The 17,475-nt window shown below is 40.4% G+C and overlaps 1 protein-coding gene across 2 annotated transcripts in view; it reads right to left on the reverse strand.

Annotated features, from left to right (window-relative positions):
* The window catches only part of LOC120515643 (transmembrane protein 245-like), a 55,736-nt gene extending 38,886 nt beyond the window's left edge, over positions 1-16,850 (reverse strand). For both annotated transcript variants that reach the window (XM_039736849.1, XM_039736848.1), the window contains exons 1-4: positions 16,162-16,850; positions 3,125-3,242; positions 730-828; positions 514-627 (exon numbers count right to left, since the gene is read on the reverse strand). In XM_039736849.1, the coding sequence (XP_039592783.1) occupies positions 514-627; positions 730-828; positions 3,125-3,242; positions 16,162-16,782 (952 nt within the window). In that variant the 5' untranslated portion in view covers positions 16,783-16,850. The remainder of the gene's footprint in view (positions 1-513; positions 628-729; positions 829-3,124; positions 3,243-16,161) is intronic.
* Between the last annotated feature and the right edge of the window lie 625 nt (positions 16,851-17,475).

Genomic DNA, 17,475 nt, shown 5'->3' on the forward strand with positions numbered 1-17,475 from the left:
CCAAAGTCTAGCACTTCACAGGTTGCTTGTATTTTAGTTCACTGTAGTTTTTCACTCTTCTTGAGGTTACAAATTATTATTACTGCACTATTCATCCATCTACTCCATATCAGGAGTATGGACAGATGAACCTCTTAAAATGCAAACCTTGGTGGACTTCTGCCCATCGCATAATCACATACTCATTATACTCACTCACAAACTTAAGAGTCACCAATTAACCAGACACTGTAGAAAACGCACACATCACCCTCATCCACTGTCACTCAGGGCCCTCTACAAACGCTCATTAATCCAATACTGTCGATTCTTAAGTCACTGCAATTCCAAAATACACTTTGGGTCAACCATATAAAGACTGAAAACAGGACTTTATTAATTTAATGGTGCATATGTGATTTCTCAGTCTAAACAGACACAATGCTGTTCAATCAAGAGCTACAATTTCAAATTATTGACTTGTAAGTAAGTCTAAGTATTAAATGTGACAAACACCTTTGACCGCGCACTAACCTGCAGGTTGGGAACCAGGACGTTCCCCAGATGTTCCCCCAAATAGACTAAAGGAGATTGCCATGCTGATAGTGTTGGCTGCAATGGAAAACACCTGGCCGGAAAGCTCGCCCCCTGGAGGAGTAATAGGAAAGCACAACTGACCATTAATATAAGTATTACGAGTCTGAAAGCCCAAAAAAAAAAAAAAATGTTTTTTCAGTTGCAGGGTCTCACCTTTTCCATTTGCTCTCTGTTTGTCCTGAAACGCGCCAACTATCATTAAAGCCACAATCAGAAAGAAGATGGGGATTCTCCAAGATCCAGTCACGGAGGCTAGAGAAAGAAGCAAAGGCTTTACTTTACTCTCTGCATACGCGTGTGATGGGAGATTCACCTTCATACTTCTAAAGGCATCTGTGTTTTAACTGAACACAACGCGATCAGATCTGCACGTCATCGTGTTTAGAAGGATAAAAATAAGCAAATTAGTTAGGACTTGCTGTTATCAACTGGAATAGCTGAGCTTGCATTTTTTTCCAAATGATAAGAATTCCCTCTTTACTTTAAAGCTGCATATGCCAACATTAATTACTATTATTCTATTGGCCAAAGATTGAACTAATACTATGTAATTAAGAAAGAGGATTACAAAAGGTACAGTGTATTGTATCCAGAGAGTCTACACAGTATAGGGCTTACAGTTATAAGAATAGTTAACGTTAAAAATGTATTCCCTTAAACTCAAATTCTGAAGAGTATGCACATTACTATATGCTAATAAGACAGTAGAAAACCAGTAACAGGAGGCTTTGACAATAAACTTACAGTATTTATCGGAGTTCTATATATTTTTATGCTGTGGCACGGATGTTAAAACAGCAGGTCAGGTTGGGAAGCATGCACTGGTACACCCACCACACGACGAAACAGCTCGGGATCCTGGTTGGCAACCCCCCAGGCAGACATGTGGTCCAGTCCCATCCTCCGGAAATGACCCTCTATCTGCCACAGCTAGGTGTTACAAATATGTTAAAATACCCAAGATAAAGTTGTGAGAACAAACAATGAAAACCTTTAATGGAAAATGATTTTATAAGGCATCTCCAAAACTTTGTCTAAATTGGCTACCCGTACAAAAAGGTGAGATAAATCAGTCATCAAAAACTCCACTGACTGCTCTAGGTGCTTCTGGAACTCTCCTTGGAGGAGGGGCCTATCTGTCAAGAGGAGGAATTCCCCTTGATTACACCGTATGCCCAATCACACTTTTAGCGTTGCTTTTATAGCCCAAGCGATACTCGGGTCTTGCACTAAGGAGGTTAGCAGAGACACATTTTCTGTAATTGGCATCAGACTTATAAACATGATCAAGAAAAGCAGTCTGTTTTTGTGTAGTTCACTTGTATATAGCATTTCAGTAGTCATCTCTGCGTTATCTGCGGTGGGTTGGCACCCTGCCCAGGATTGGTTCCTGCCTTGTGCCCTGTGTTGGCTGGGATTGGCTCCAGCAGACCCCCCCGTGACCCTGTGGTCGGATTCAGCGGGTTGGAAAATGGATGGATGGATGGATGGATCTCTGCGTTATCGTCTCCTTTCAAATTTTGGGCAGTTTTCTCTCAATATAAACATTTAATTATTTCTATCACTCCTTTTGTAGTGAAATATTTTTATTTTGGATGGGGGTATTTTGAACCGATACTCTAGGAAACCTTTGTTGTGCAATCTCCCCAACCTACCCGCAGAAACTTTGTTTTAGCTACTATCATAGCTGTTGCTTTCTTGGCCTGCCTTAATTTCTTAAGTCCAAAATCCTCTCTTATCCCACAGGATGTGGAGTTTGTTTCTTTAACTTGAAGACTTCCCTCAGCATTATGTCCACCACAAGATACTACAGCTGCAGTCTTTACAGACACTAAAAACCATTCAGCCACAACTACTTGCAGTTGTGTCCATTATTAAGGGCATCAACATATTCCATTAAGGCTCCATGATCTCCTGCAGGACCTGCAGGAGAAGCTCTTCCATAGACAAGAGCTGAACTCATTCTAAACAGAGATCTGAGTCTACTTGTTGTTGTAAGGAGACTTGTTTCGGTCCTCTGGATATCAGTGTGTAGTATCTGTGTACACAAATATCCACATTGCAAGGCCTCAGATCAGATTAGAACATTCAAAATCAATCACTGACCTTTAGGCAAGATTCTCTTCTCTGAAATACACACATGAGCAGCTGTGGGTTCAAACCTTTTCTTTGTTAGTGCTTAAAATGTCCAAAGTAGGGCTATAACAACAACTATTTTGTTAATCAATTAGTTTGCTGATTATTTTTTCTATTATTCAAAGATTTTTTAAATGTAACATTTTTTTGGATTAAAAAAATTCCAACATCCTTTGAAACAACACAAGTATGCTACAAAAAAAAACCAAAAAAAAAAACAAAACACTTAGCAACACGCACTTTAAAAGTCAAGCTTGACATTTTTAAGGCAACTGTCAACATCAAAAGGGTAGGAAGCCGAGTTATTGTTATCCATTAAAGTTACCTTGAGTGTATTGTTTGATTACATGTGCTAGGTGGCAGCAAAGATAGAAAAGATGGAACAGACTTAAAAAAAACTACACTTACTCACCAAGATACAAGAGCAGTACTGTCCAGACTGGCACAGAAATGGCCCGAAGATAATATTGGGTGCCTTGAGTCCATTTAAATGACACAGCCAGGATGTAGCCAGCAACTAGAGTCAGGACCTGTACAGAACAATAAAGGAAAAGTATTCTTCTACCTGATAAACTGTATTTTATATATACAATATATATATAAACACACAACAACAAAACAAAAAATTGTGGAAACTAAAGGACACAGCACTCAAGACAGAATACAGGGAGCCCATCCTCAAACACTGGCAGTGTCAAAAGTAAAAAAAGCAAGTTAGGGGAAAGGTGTAAAAATGTCCCCAAATTAAACTATTTGCCCTTGAAAACACACTTTTATTCCAAAGCAACTCCTTCCTGCATTGCCCAGTCACTTGCTGTAATCATTACCTCTCTTTTGTAACACCTCGTCAAGCTCAGCCTCTGTCCAGGTCAACCATTACTGGCCACTGGTGCAGGTCTTCAGCTTGCAGAGACCACGCAACCCATTAATTCAGAGGTTTGCTGTTAGGCGGCTTTCATGACCGAGGGGCTCTCATGGATCACTAACTGAAACAAACACCACTGGACTCGATAAATACCTTTAATAAATGTGACAATTGTAATACAAAATTACACTAACAGTTGCCCGTTGATTCTCAGTGGTCCACTGTATCTTTAAATTTAATAAGCTGGGCTCCAGCCTGAAACCTCTAATTTGTATGAAATATGCTAAAGTGTTTCATTATTGATTGGATCAATATAATGCTTAGGTTTTAGATGTTGTTTACCATTCTGTAAAATAAAAAAAATAAAAAAATAAAAGGGATATCTGCACACTGCCCTGTGGTAGGTTGGCGCCCTGTCCAGGGTTTGTTTCCTTCCTCATGCCCTGTGTTGGCTGGGATTGGCACCAGCAGACCCCTGTGACCCTGTAGTTAGGATATAGCGGGTTGGATACTGGATGGATGGAAATCTGCACACTGCTAAGCTTTTTTTGCAAGATTAAAGAAAATTCCTACCAGTGCTTGAGTAAACCACAAACTGTTTTTCAGAAGTAGATCACTTAACCAGTAATGCACTAGATAAGACCCTTGAACTGGAATCAAATTAACTACCGTATATACTTGTGTTTAAAGTTCTCTACAGATAAGTCGGGGCTTGATTTTACCGTATAATTTCCAGTATTTTTATAATGTCAGTCGTATAAGTTGAATGTGGAAAACTCACGCTATTGGTCCACGAGATTATGATATGCTAACACCTAACTTGAGAGAGTAACCACAAGCACACGGCCTTTATTTCTATGTACTGTGCCTTCGTGACCACACGGTAATACCTGAACTATTCCAAAGTGACGTTTGCACTGTTCTGTGTTTTTTTGTATCTCACACCCTCATACACCTTGATCGTTAGAATCTCTCTTATCTACGATGGAGCATTCGATCAGAAGAAACTATGAAGTTGGTTTAAAATTAAAAGTCATTGAAGTGGCGAAAGAAATTGGTAACTTCACTGCTGTAACAAAATTTGATGTGTCTGAGAAACTGATGCGAGATTGGAGGAGGCAAGATGATGTTAAAAAAAAATAAATACAAAAATTCAGTGTCATATTTTTTGAACAGGCGTATAAGTCGGGTCTGATTTTATGATTGTTTTTTGGGGTTTCAAGACCCGACTTATACGTGAGTATATAAGGTATGTCATAAAAACGTCTTCTTTAATTGGTAAACTTCTTGTTCCTACATATTCATTGTTCTATACAAAACACTCTGTTAAATGTTTTTTCTTTTAAAAAGCAAAAGGTTCTCCAAAGCCATTTTAAAACCCTGTGGAAAAAGAACCACCATTTTTTTCTTGGCTAGATGACATTTGGAAAGAGTGAAAAACAAAATGAGCAGAGTCCTTGGCCTCAAATTCAAAACTAAATTTTCTTCCAGCCATGGCCATCTCCTCATTAAAAGGAATAGTCTGGTAATTTTCAAATCTAAGTTATTTTTTCACAATCATGGTTTACATTAATTTTGACAAAGGAAATAGTCTTACTAAGTTAAATGTTTTATACATTTAAAAAAAAAAAAGGTTTTGTATTTTTTAACTGCAGTCTACGAGAGATTGGTTCAAATGTGAAGCAATACATCAGTTTTGAAGATGCAAAGTTTTTGCTTTCAGAAAACATTTCTTCAGTGTTTCTGAGGTATGTTTATGATCACAAAAACCCTGGAAGCAATACATCTTATTTCAGAACATAGGATTCACTTGCCTGTCTGGTGCAGCTCCTCATCGGTGTATTCAGACGCGTACAGACGCACATGAAGGAGGCGGTGTGACTGGGACATGGCACCAAATGGGCTAGACAGTAACCAGAGTCAAAAAGGGACGTTAAGTGGAATATCCACAAGTGGGTGAGAATGAAACTGGAAATAAAGCAGGGCTGCAACTAACAAATATTTCGATTATCTATTAATCTGGTGATTATTTTGTCAATTAATCGATTAATTGGATGGTTTAAAAAAAAAATCACTTCACATTAAACACAAAGTTCATGAAATGGAGCTTTTCACCAAATAAACAGATTTGTATAAAAGTTTCAGAAATTGAATTTTTTAATGAACCACCTGTAGCTATTTTAAACAAAATATAGGTTTTTAGAAATGAATGTAATAATAATACATCGAAATAAAACTATAATAACTAGTGTGGCATGCGGCTGAGGGTGGTACCCAGCCGGGACGGCCAGGAGGACCGGAGGAGGGCTTGTGCCTCCTCCAGACCCCGAGTAGAGAGCATTGAAGATCAGCCCTGTAGGGGCTCGTGGTCACCACCAGGGGCCGCCCCAATGCCTGGAGAGCCCTGGACCTCAGCACTTCTGCCACACCCGGTAGTGCTGGGGGAAGAGGAGCAGGGACACCCGGAGTGCTTCCGGGGATGCAGCTGGCACTTCCGCCACACTGGGGCACGTCGGTGGAAGATTGCCGGGAAACACCTGGAGCACATCCGGGTGATTATAAAAGGGCTGCCTCCCTTCATACAATGGCTGGAGTTGGGTGGAAGAGGACAGAGCTCAGAGGACAGGAGTGGAAGGCAGACCAAAGACAAAGAGGGCAACTGGTGCTGTGGCACTGGGTTGTGTACACTGTAAATAGTGCAAATAAACATGTGTTGTGGTGCAAAAACAATGTCCGTCTGTCTGTATCCAGGCCAGGTTCCACACTAGAAATAAAACACTTAGTAGCAATTCTGGCTCTGGTTGTGCAATGCACACATATACTTTCCTTAAAAACACAACAGTTTTTAATAATTCAAATAAACTCACAATTTGGTTTATGTATTCAGAATCGCACTAAACACACACATCAAAATTAAACATGCAATTTAAGCTTTTTTTTCAGTTACTGTGAAAGAGAAGTTTTACTGGTGAAGCATCATGAAAATATCTCACCTCCACAATATTCCAGCACAGAAGAATGTGTTGCACCATCATGACTAATTTTTTTATAAGTCTGTTTAAAATGAGTTGTCATATGTTGGTGAAATGCCCAGACTGTTTTCCTTTTGCAGCAAAGCAAGTGCTTTCATTGGTATAAACTCGGTTCTCCCTTTCTATGTAATATGCCAATGCGTCACCATTCGTCTTGTGTGTCTGGAAACCTTCAACCACCGCAGACTCTCTGGACATTTGCTATCAGCCCACACACCGTCGCAGCCTGCCGCATATCAATCCCTGTCAGGAGTGTGCTGTTAGATGTTCACATTTCAAACTGTGTGCTCATGCCACAAAATCTGTTCTACCAGCTAAACTTGACTCGCACGTTATTGCGTCTTCCTCCTGACCGCATAAAAGCCAACCAGTCTGGAACTTTCGCTTATTCACCCCATTCCTGCCTTTTCACTCAGAATGAGAAATACAGAAATACACCTTTCAGTTGCGACTGGTGTGCTCTTGGATTCATTGCTGCACTTACGCCAAGTTTGATTTCCTTTGCAAATGACACTGAAAAAAAAGAAAAGAAAAAGTATCCTGCTCGGACTGATACTTAAGTTTCCTCTCGGCCATTTTTTGTAAGCACACACATGCTGATGTTACACATGAATGCAAGCTTGTAATGCAGCACCATAGTTTAGCAGAGTGACCGCGGCAGAAAAATAAATAAATAAATAATAGCAAGTGAAAATCTGAATGTGTACTAGCTAGTGGCACATATTTTTTAGTCAGTCATCATAAAACTGCCGCACGTTGCTAGTGTTTTAATTGCTAGTGCATTGTAGAGGGCTGGACTGTGAATCAAATTTTTCCTCATTTCAACCCAAAAGTCATGACGTTACGCCTAGCCTAGCAAACCTTGTGTTTATATGCCAGTATCACAACGCTGAAGTGACATTTAACTAGGGCTGCAACTAATGATTATTTTGGTAGTCGACTAATCTTTCAATTTGTTTTCCCGATTAGTCAGGATTATTTCATGCCTGACTATTTTGATGCCTGCAACCTGTGGTTGCACATCCTGTTCTGGGCTCCAGTGCATGTCTTACCTCATTTGCTCACGTCTGTCAACCTGTGAATGTCACCCTGATCTCTATGCATTAACATAATTAAAATTAATAATAATCAAATGAAAATAACCAGTGAAACGTATGAATTTGAAAATAATCAGATGTGCATTTTAACTGTCTTAAAGTCCAAAAGTTTAAATAAAGCTTCAATACAAATAAAATAAAAAACTATAATGTACAGTTTATGAAAGATTCAGTTCATATATTCCTGATTGCAGTGCAGGAACGTGAGCATTTCAACATGCTCTGGTATGAGGCTGCCTCTTTTCTTTGAGACAATGTTTTCAGCTGCTGAGAAGAGACGCTCAGAGGTAGCAGGAATACACAAGAATAATTTTGCAGACAGAGAAAGATGTTTTAATCATCACACTCTAAAGGAAAAGTACTATATTATGCCAAAATAAAAAAAATAACGGACTAAAATATGTAACAAGCTAATTACTGATATACTCCAAAACACAAGTTACCTAACGTTAGTTAGAGATAGTTTACTATTCATATGAACTCAAATACTGCGGTGGGTTGGCACCCTGCCCAGGATTGGTTCCTGCCTTGTGCCCTGTGTTGGCTGGGATTGGCTCCAGCAGACCCCCGTGACCCTGTGTTCAGATTCAGCGGGTTAGAAAATGGATGGATGGATGGATGAACTCAAATATTATACGAAAAAAGAAAAAAAAAAACTTGTTTACTACAGTATAGCTCCAATCACGTTAGCAAACATAACTGAAATTATATTCACTTAACCTTAAAGCTACCACAACCGGCTGTAGTCATGTCTCAGTGCAATTTGCCAGCACGCAGGAGGTGAGTATATTCGGCGACATACATTCATTGAACCCCGCAACCGGCTATATTTGCTTCACAGAGCAATTTGGCAGAACGCTGGAGCTGATAAGTCAGTGCCGTACATTTGTTCAACAGCCAGCTCATGACCACTGCCAGCCCCAGCAGAACTGCAGCCTCACTGTCTCTGGGATTCAGCCGCTGCACTAGACGAGCCTGCAATCATCAGCGTTTACCTCTGTGTGTTTGCTTACAGCCAGTTCAAGCGCAGTTGGCTCTGCGATTTCCTGAATTTCATAAATGGCTTCAGTTGCACCTTGAACATATACAGTAATAATAGATTGTTGCAGAGTTTTTACAGTTCATTTGCAGTGTGTAAAATGATCAGTGTTGTAGTAATTGTGATGCTCTTTGCATGAAACAAAATGTGTTCCATTAAAATTTCACATTTTCTTTGCGAATTGTGACGTTTACTTAAGAAGTGTAGCTAAAAAGTATTTGGCGTCCAAAGTATGTGTCGATTTAACTAAAATTGTCGAAACCTTGATATACACATTATAGTACAAACATCAACATTAATATGTGACACTAAGTTTACTCGCTAAAACTTACCTCTCAAGATTCAGCGCCATCACATCTCCTGGATGCTTTCGTTTCAGATGCTCATGCATTGCGGTGGTGCTGTCGGGAAAAGAAAGCTCCGCTGTGCATAATCTGCATTCAACTTTTTTTCTTTTTCGGTGAAGTGCTCCCTCACTTTAGAATGTTTCTGTCTAAATTTTTTTCCATCTCCTTCCCCCTCCTCTATCCGACTCGCTATTGCAACCACGTTTAGTTTCCTCTACATTCTTCTCCTCAGATGTTCTTCTTCGTTGGTACGACTGTGTGCGTCTTGACAAACAATAACAAACGATACTGCCCCCAGACGTTCATGTAGTGGTTCTTTGTGACTGGAGCCTCTATTGAAGGTTCTGTTTATAACGCGTCAACAATAAAAAATCTGCGTCGACATCGTCAATTACGTCGACTAATCGTTGCAGCCCTACATTTAACAAGTCCTACTCCTCCACAGAGCATGTAACCGTTATGTTTCCTGTTCAAATGTTTGTGGATCTCCAATGTGCTCTAGTGCCATATGAAATCAGACTTACACTTTGCAACTCACCACCTTTTTATGACCTTGAAAGTCTTGGGTCGCACTGTCATTTTCTGCCACTTGCTTACCATTTACCTTTTTTCACATGCGTTCACAGCTGAAAGAAGTAGTGACGCAATTGCACAGCACAATATATTAAGCCTAATGACGTAATCAACTAAATGATGAAATTGATTGATTACATCGTTTTTAATAATTGATTATTGTTGATAATGTTGATTAGTTGTTGCATCTCTACATTAAAATCTTGCTGTAACAGCCTTTTGGCTTTAGCTAATGAGGTGATAAAAAGGCAGACGACAGAGACAAGGTCAGGACCAGATGAACAGAGAGAGGTCAAAAATACAAATCATCAAAAGTCTGATACACTGAAGCAAAAAATAGTTTTGAAATGGAACAAGCAAAAAGGTCTTTAGATTATCTTTTTTATCTTTTCAACTACCTAAACTAAAAAAACACATTTGTTTTGTTTTCCAAGTTAACCCGATGCACAGATAAAATTCTTTTCCAAGTTCCATGTTTAAATATGGAGTATATGATGAACTCTTACATGACGGCAACATCTCACCACAAGACTAGCAATGGACAACACAGTCGCAGCCATGCAAAACTAACATCATCATAACTATAAAACTATTACTATAAAAAATATTGAGGGGTACTTGAACATTCCTTAAATCTACAAAAAGTGCAAGGATTCCAAAACTCAGATTACAACAGTGTGGCTCAGCAATGAGGGTACACATATCCTCTTCTTCATAGTCAAATATATTGGTGGTATAAAAAGACAGCTTATTTTTCTAAATTCTGAGAACAGCAGCAATTGTAGGACTCACAAAACTAGCATCAGGAAAGCAGCGAGTGAAAGGCTACCAGAGAGTGAGACAGACAATGCGGTGAAGAGCACATCCCAACTTCTGGCAAATGGCACAATCCCTTAAAAATATGTTTCCCCTAAAATGACAAGGATACAGTGGAACCTCGAGATACGATCACCTCTGTATACAAGAAATTCAAGATAAGAGGAAAGTATGAGCGAAAAATTCAGATCTAAATACAAGCATTGGCTCGCGTAAAGAGCCACGAGCCAGGCTGTGGGTATGCGTGACGCGTTTCCCGATCCGCCTCGACTCGGGGATTCACCCAAGCCGACGCTGCCAGCTCGTCAGTTTACTCAGTGTTCCTTGTTCTCCCGTAGCGCGAGGATCTACGCGTTTGTGATTTCATTGTTTCGCTGTAGCAGTTTGCCATATAAGCGTATCCAAAAAAATCGCGGCCTTGCAGACTGAGAATAGGAGACGACTGCCCTCAAGTGGAGAGAGAGGCGCACGAGCGAGAGATAAGGAGGGAGAGAGAGAGAGAGGCGCGAGCGAGAGAGATAAGGAGAGAGAGAGATGCGCATGAGAGAGAAGAACCATCAGCTCAGTTATGATCACATGATGCTCAGCAGACAAAGTGTATCCATATTACTTGTATTGCAAGACATTGCTCGTTTTATTAAGTCAAAATTTAAAAAATTTAGCTCGTCTTGCAAAACACTCGTAAACCAATTTACTTGCAAACCGAGGTTCCACTTGTATAGATTATCAGTCTTATTTGTTAGGAAAATTGATTTTTATGTTGATATTTTTGGGGGTGCGGAACGGATTAACTGGATTTCCATTATTTTCAATGGGGAAGTTTGTTCTAGATACGAGAAATTCGCTATACAAGCTCAGTGCTGGAACGAATTAAACTTGTATCTCGAGGTTCCACTGTATGTGGTTTTACAATAAGTGCAATCTGCAAGATATCGATCAACACTTGAGAACATTCTTGGCTTGCAAACTGAACGCATTCATCAAGTCTTAAAGGTTAAAAACTTACTCAGAGGGGTGCCCTTCAGATGTCAACTGCAAAAACAGATATTTTAAAAATAAAAATCACTTAAAATACAGTTTCATGTGGCAAATGAATATACAACATAATCATGAAAAATAACTTAAAAATACTGAAAGTATTCTTTACGTGCCATTTCACAACATTCAGTTTCATCCTGCAACTGATCGTCTGCTGCCTGACAAAACAGCAACAGGCACACTTAACTACAACACGGAATCTTGATCACATCTCAATCAACAGACTCCTAATAAAAACAAACTTGATTGTGATCAGAAAATGTCTCCTTAAAAGGAAACATGAATCTAAATCTGTCTGATTAGTCTCCGAGAGTCTCAAAGATCTCTTTATATAATCGCACCACAGCAAAAAAAAAGATATATAAATACACAGTACTGTGCCAAGACCACAGGCCACCAGAGAAAATTAAATGAAAATTAAGTGTTTACTTGCTCATGAAAATGCTACATAAAATTAGAATAAACTCAAATAAATATTGATAAAAGAAAACAAAACAAAGAAAAAAAAAGAATTAACATAAATGTCATGTTTTCCACAAAGTTATGAGGTCTTTTGAGATGGCTGGAAGAACACCGGTTTGATTGTCAAAGCTCTCCTTGTGGCACCAAAACCATCTCATGTACTTTTAAACTTCCACCAACAACACAGTCATCTGGAGCTAAAGTATGTGCTTCAACCATACAAAGAAGTCTTAGAAGAAACAATGCCGTAGGGAGTGTTTCAGCTAAAAACCCTTCTTGTGGAAAGGCAACAAGCAGAAAAGATTGCTATTACATGAATACCATGCAGCATGATGTAACATCCAGATTCCAAGAGTTTGGTTCACAAAAAGACTACATACAGTATGTGCATGTCTGCTGACTGTTGTGAAGCAAGATGGAGGGCTCTGTCATGGTCTGGGTGTGCATTTAATGAAATGGCGAGTCCTCGTAAATGCAAACAGATTTTTATTGGTCATGCTGTCCTTTCAGGAAAATTACCAATCGGAAAAACAACCTTTCATTATGATAAATGACTCTAAACACACAGCAAATGCAATTGAGACTCACTTGGGAGTGGAAGCCTGCAAATGGAACCCTAAGTGTATTAGACTGCTCGCCTTAAGAGTCTCAGTCTCAACATAACTGAAGCGCTGTGGGAGAACTTCAACAGGGAAGAGCAATCAAAGATGTATGGCATACCCTGCAAAAAGCTTGGAAGAATCCTACCTGTCAGGTTTTGCCTTTACCGCCATGGTATACCTTAACTGCCATTACTTAAGGACATTTCAGATTGTGAAACTGCTTGCTGGAAGCACTTTGCTCTCCTTATATAGTCCCACTCGAACACTGACAAGGAAGGACATATAGCAGATCCTCTGGAATGACTTGGAAAGTTCATGCTGGCAAACATTTTTTGCCAGTGCCAGCTTCCGGTCTGTATTTGGATTAGTTGTCCAACAATTTATTTTATTTTTGCAGCATCACAGTGGGTATGCCCCCCCACCCCCACCTTTAAAGTTAATAGGCAAGACCCAAACTACTATTCACATGCGCTTTGATTCTTGTAGTTCAGGTCAATTGCTTTTTGATATAGTATTTTTATAAGCATATAGTGCAGTACATAGTTACAAATACTGTGCATCAAAACATTTAACACAAAAATGCCTGCTATGTGAGAAGTACAGAAAAATACACACGTCTATAGAATTATATGTTCTAAATTAGATTCTTAACCTAATAATTATATCAAAAAAGCGAAAACCGGCAGTAATGAAGATTTTAAAAAAATAAATACATAAATAAAAAAAAATTAAGTAGAGTCAAGATTTCTTGAACAAATGGCTGACCGTCCTTTTTGTTAACACGTGGAAGGTAAATTAAAACAGAAGACCAATGGTGATCATTTTTGACAACCCTTTCACTTCAACAAAAAGAGCAGGACGAAGAAGAGGCCCGAGAATGACAAGAGGCAGTTGCAAAACATTTCACAATATAAAAAGCACCATGCAACTTAAAGGAACCCGCCCACCTGCACTCCATTTTCGCTCATGAGAGTGTGTTCAGGAAGTGGGCTTCACATGTGGATTGTGCCAAATGATTAAAAGGAGGATTTGTTTCAATGACGCTATGATCGTGTAAGTCCACACTACTGCATTTTTATGTAAAAACGGACATTAGTGTTCCTTTTCGCCTTTGTCCACACTACCTCAAACGCTCAGTCGTATAGTTCTGAAAAGACCAGCTCAGTGGCAAAATGTGCGCTTTTGAAAAAGGAGGCCGGCCCCTAATCACACTCCGACTTGTTTGCGCTCAGGACATAGCCCTTCCCTGACTGGATGCCGTTTATTGCAACTTCTCACTCCCTGATTGGTCCCCCTTTGAATGCTTTTGTCATACAGTATACATTTTTCAGTCATGTTAGTGTAGACTTTGATACTTTTGGAAACGCTAGTGTGGACGGATATGGTTTTCACATAAAAACATTTTTAAATCAAAATGTAGTAGTGTGGACATAGCTATAGACCTCTATTATGTCAAAAACGATTATCTCCGTTCTACGTGTAAACGGAGGATTCAAAAGCCATTACTACAAACTGCATGGGGTTTACAATATAATACAAAAAATATAACTTTTGAGAGAAGTTTTAATTTAAAGATTGAAAATGGAAAGTAGTTTATATGCTAGAAAATGGACCATATGTGCTATCCAAAGTACTATTAGAATTCTACTTTGTGTACATGTATTGCCATTACAATCACTCTTTTTTTATTTAAAAGGCAGAGGGGTATTAAAGATGGATATTTACAGAGTGATCTTTACTGACAATTTAGGCCCACCCAGCAGTAATGAACTTTGATAAAGAGGTTGCAAAGTCCACCTCCAAGAATTAATTTAGTTTCCAATTGTAATTAGTTAATTTATATATTAATTTTCTAGCATACTCAAACTACTTTGCATAGATGGTGGGGTGCCATTTCCACCCAGATGATCTGACAGCCGGGTGGCACGGTGGCGCAGTTGGTAGCGCTGCTGCCTCGCAGTTAGGAGACCACGGTTCGCTTCCCGGGTCCTCCCTGTGTGGAGTTTGCATGTTCTCCCCGTGTCTGCGTGGGTTTCCTCCCACAGTCCAAAGACATGCAGGTTAGGTCCATTGGTGATCCAAATTGTCCCATTTGTGTCCTGCGGTGGTTTGTTAATGGGATTGGCTCCAGCAGACCCCCCGTGACCCTGTGTTAGGATATAGCGGGTTGGACAATGACTGACTGACTGACTGATTTGACAGCAGCCATATGCTCACAAGGTTTTAACTATTAGGTGGTGAATGGGCGAGACAGTCAGCCAGTTACGAGAGAGGATGACCAGGGAGTGGTGGGCAATTCGCCAGGTCATGGGGAATCATCGTACTCTGTTCGAAAGATGCCCAGGTGTATTTTATAATCATGCAGAGTCAGGGTCTCAGTTTATCTCTCATCCGTCAGACAGCATACATTTCTAGAGTACAATGTCCCTGTCATTGAACTGGGGCATCGGTGTCCACACACAGGCCACAGGGTAAGCGCCCTCGATGGCTTCACTAATACCTCTAACAAAAGCAATCAAACCTTTTCCCAGATGGTCTCCCATCCAAGTAGTGGCCAGGCACATACTCACTGACGTGCAGGCTATATGGCTGCTGGTTTTATACTATTCATAACACTGGCTGTTAAAATACTTTCAAAACCAAAACCATTTGTCCAATTCAGGGTAACTGGGAGCACTGGGGGCCATTCAGAGACCATCCCTGAATGGGCTAGGCCTTTTCCATTTCATGACACACTTGCATACACTGCTGCACTCACTCATACCAGGGCCATCTTAACAGCATTATAGGCCCCCACCTACACAACCACTCAGCAAGTCACAACATACATAGATTAGCATGGGGTCCCTATGCTTGTAGGACCCCCCGGGCAATTTCCAAGTGTGCCCATGAGTTAAGACGGCCCTGACTCATACTAGTCTAAACTACACATCAGGTTAAATTGAGAAAGGTAGCCGACACTGACAATCAAATTTATGCATGCATTACAAGATTAGCTCAAAAGATTTACATAAACAAATAACTTGTAACAAATACATTATTTATTAGACAGGGGACCAACTCTGCTTATTTCCGTAAATAAAATCTAATCCTACATGGGAAAAATGAACAGATGGCAGACCCTTAAATTTAACAGCCACAGGTGTCTAAAAGCATGCAGACTCCAAGTTCCACAGCGCTGTCTCTTCTTGCTGTGTGGTTGATGTCCATGTTAACTTCACACTTGGATCAAATCTTCGTCAAGTCTGAGAGAAGAGATTTTTCTCACTCCTTCAGTAACCTGAAACTTTGGAGAGGTAAGTTCCAGGTCCCACTCAAGCTGATCTTGTGTCTCCTACCCCCCATTTATTTACCGTGCAGATTATTAAGTTTTATTTCAGGAGAACATTGGTATATCTGAAATACCACAGTATCCATTTCACACGTTTTACATAACGGAGTTACAACCATTTATCTCAAAATGCAGGAGAGATACAAAATACGAGGTCTTAGCACGTGTGAAGCATGTAAATGGGGCGTGGTGCCCGCGAATCAGGCTGTGGTGTAGAGAACACAAAAGGGCACACAGCTCGACTTACCCATACGGCCGTGAAGTAGTCCAGCGCAGCATGGATGATGTCACTCACGCGACTCAGTAGCACTTGTACCCCGATGACACTCCCGCAGTAGTACAGGGCGCAGAGAAGCGGCAGGCCGGCCCCTACAAGAAACAGTAACTTCAGCCTCCTCAGCACCAAGTCGCCCAGAGTTTCCACGCCACGGTTCACAAAGCAAACTGGTAAAAGCAAAGTGCCGAGCACAATCGGAGTTCCGCTGTCTCGCAGACCGGCAAGCCACCTCCTCCCCGCCCGGGCAAGAGTGTGCTTGAAGGGGTGCAGAAAAGTCCCACAGAGGACGGCCCAGAGCAGCGGTCGCAGGAAAGCTTCCAGGATGAAATACACCAGCACTGCTGCCCCACAACAAATAGCCACAAAGATCATTGCCCCCGTATTGTAAAAGGCCTGCTTGATGTTCTTGTCAAATTTAAGGGGCACAGGCGACTGCGTGAACAGCTGGCTCACCATGCCCGAAACGGCTGGGTGCAACGTGTCGCTCAGGCTGAGGCTCGGAGTGCGGACAAGTTTTGGAGATGCTGAGGCTCGTGACTGCATCCCCGGTCCGGGTCCGGACTCGTCGTCAGCGGGATATACGGCAGCCATGTTCGCAATGCGCGGTCTCCTGGATACCGCGCGGAGTCGACCCGGCTTCGGATTAGGGTCGGGGAGTAAGAGAGGGGCATGCTGGGAAATGGAGTTGACAAGCGCTGTTTAGTTGAAGTTCATTATTGAGCATGCAATTTGTTTTAATAGCGCAGACTCAAAGTTTAAAGGGAAACAGTAACTTGAAATGATCAACGAACTCGTTTGAATTGGAAATTTCGTAATACTTTAAATATGAAAAGGTGAAAGTGACTTAATTCCATTGGTCTTTTTTCTGTGAGCTGCCAGCATTGTGACTGCGCCTGTGCGGTCACTTGCAGCTTTCACGACTGGACAAAGAGAGTGGAGCACGCACGCATGTAACTGAAAATATTTACAGATGTCCAGAAATGAAAAAAGAAACAAAAAACTATTAACTATTTAAAATTGATCTTAGACTATTTAAAAAGATATCCTGAAATGATAATCTGGATTGCAGTATTGTTTAAATATGACAATACTTGTTTTAAGATATTAATAAACAAGTTGTGATTTAAAGATATTGATATGAAGTGATGCTTCTGCATTACTGCCAGTAAGGCACAGCCCAAGAAGATGTTGTGTGAAATACATAATAGGCTTCCATCATTAATTTAACTTATTATTAAAAACCTTGTCAGCTTTGTCTTCTTAAGTAACATGTTTCAGTTTTCT

Source organism: Polypterus senegalus, chromosome 15 (genome assembly GCF_016835505.1).
Source record: "Polypterus senegalus isolate Bchr_013 chromosome 15, ASM1683550v1, whole genome shotgun sequence".
Classification (NCBI taxonomy): Eukaryota; Metazoa; Chordata; class Cladistia; order Polypteriformes; family Polypteridae; genus Polypterus; species Polypterus senegalus.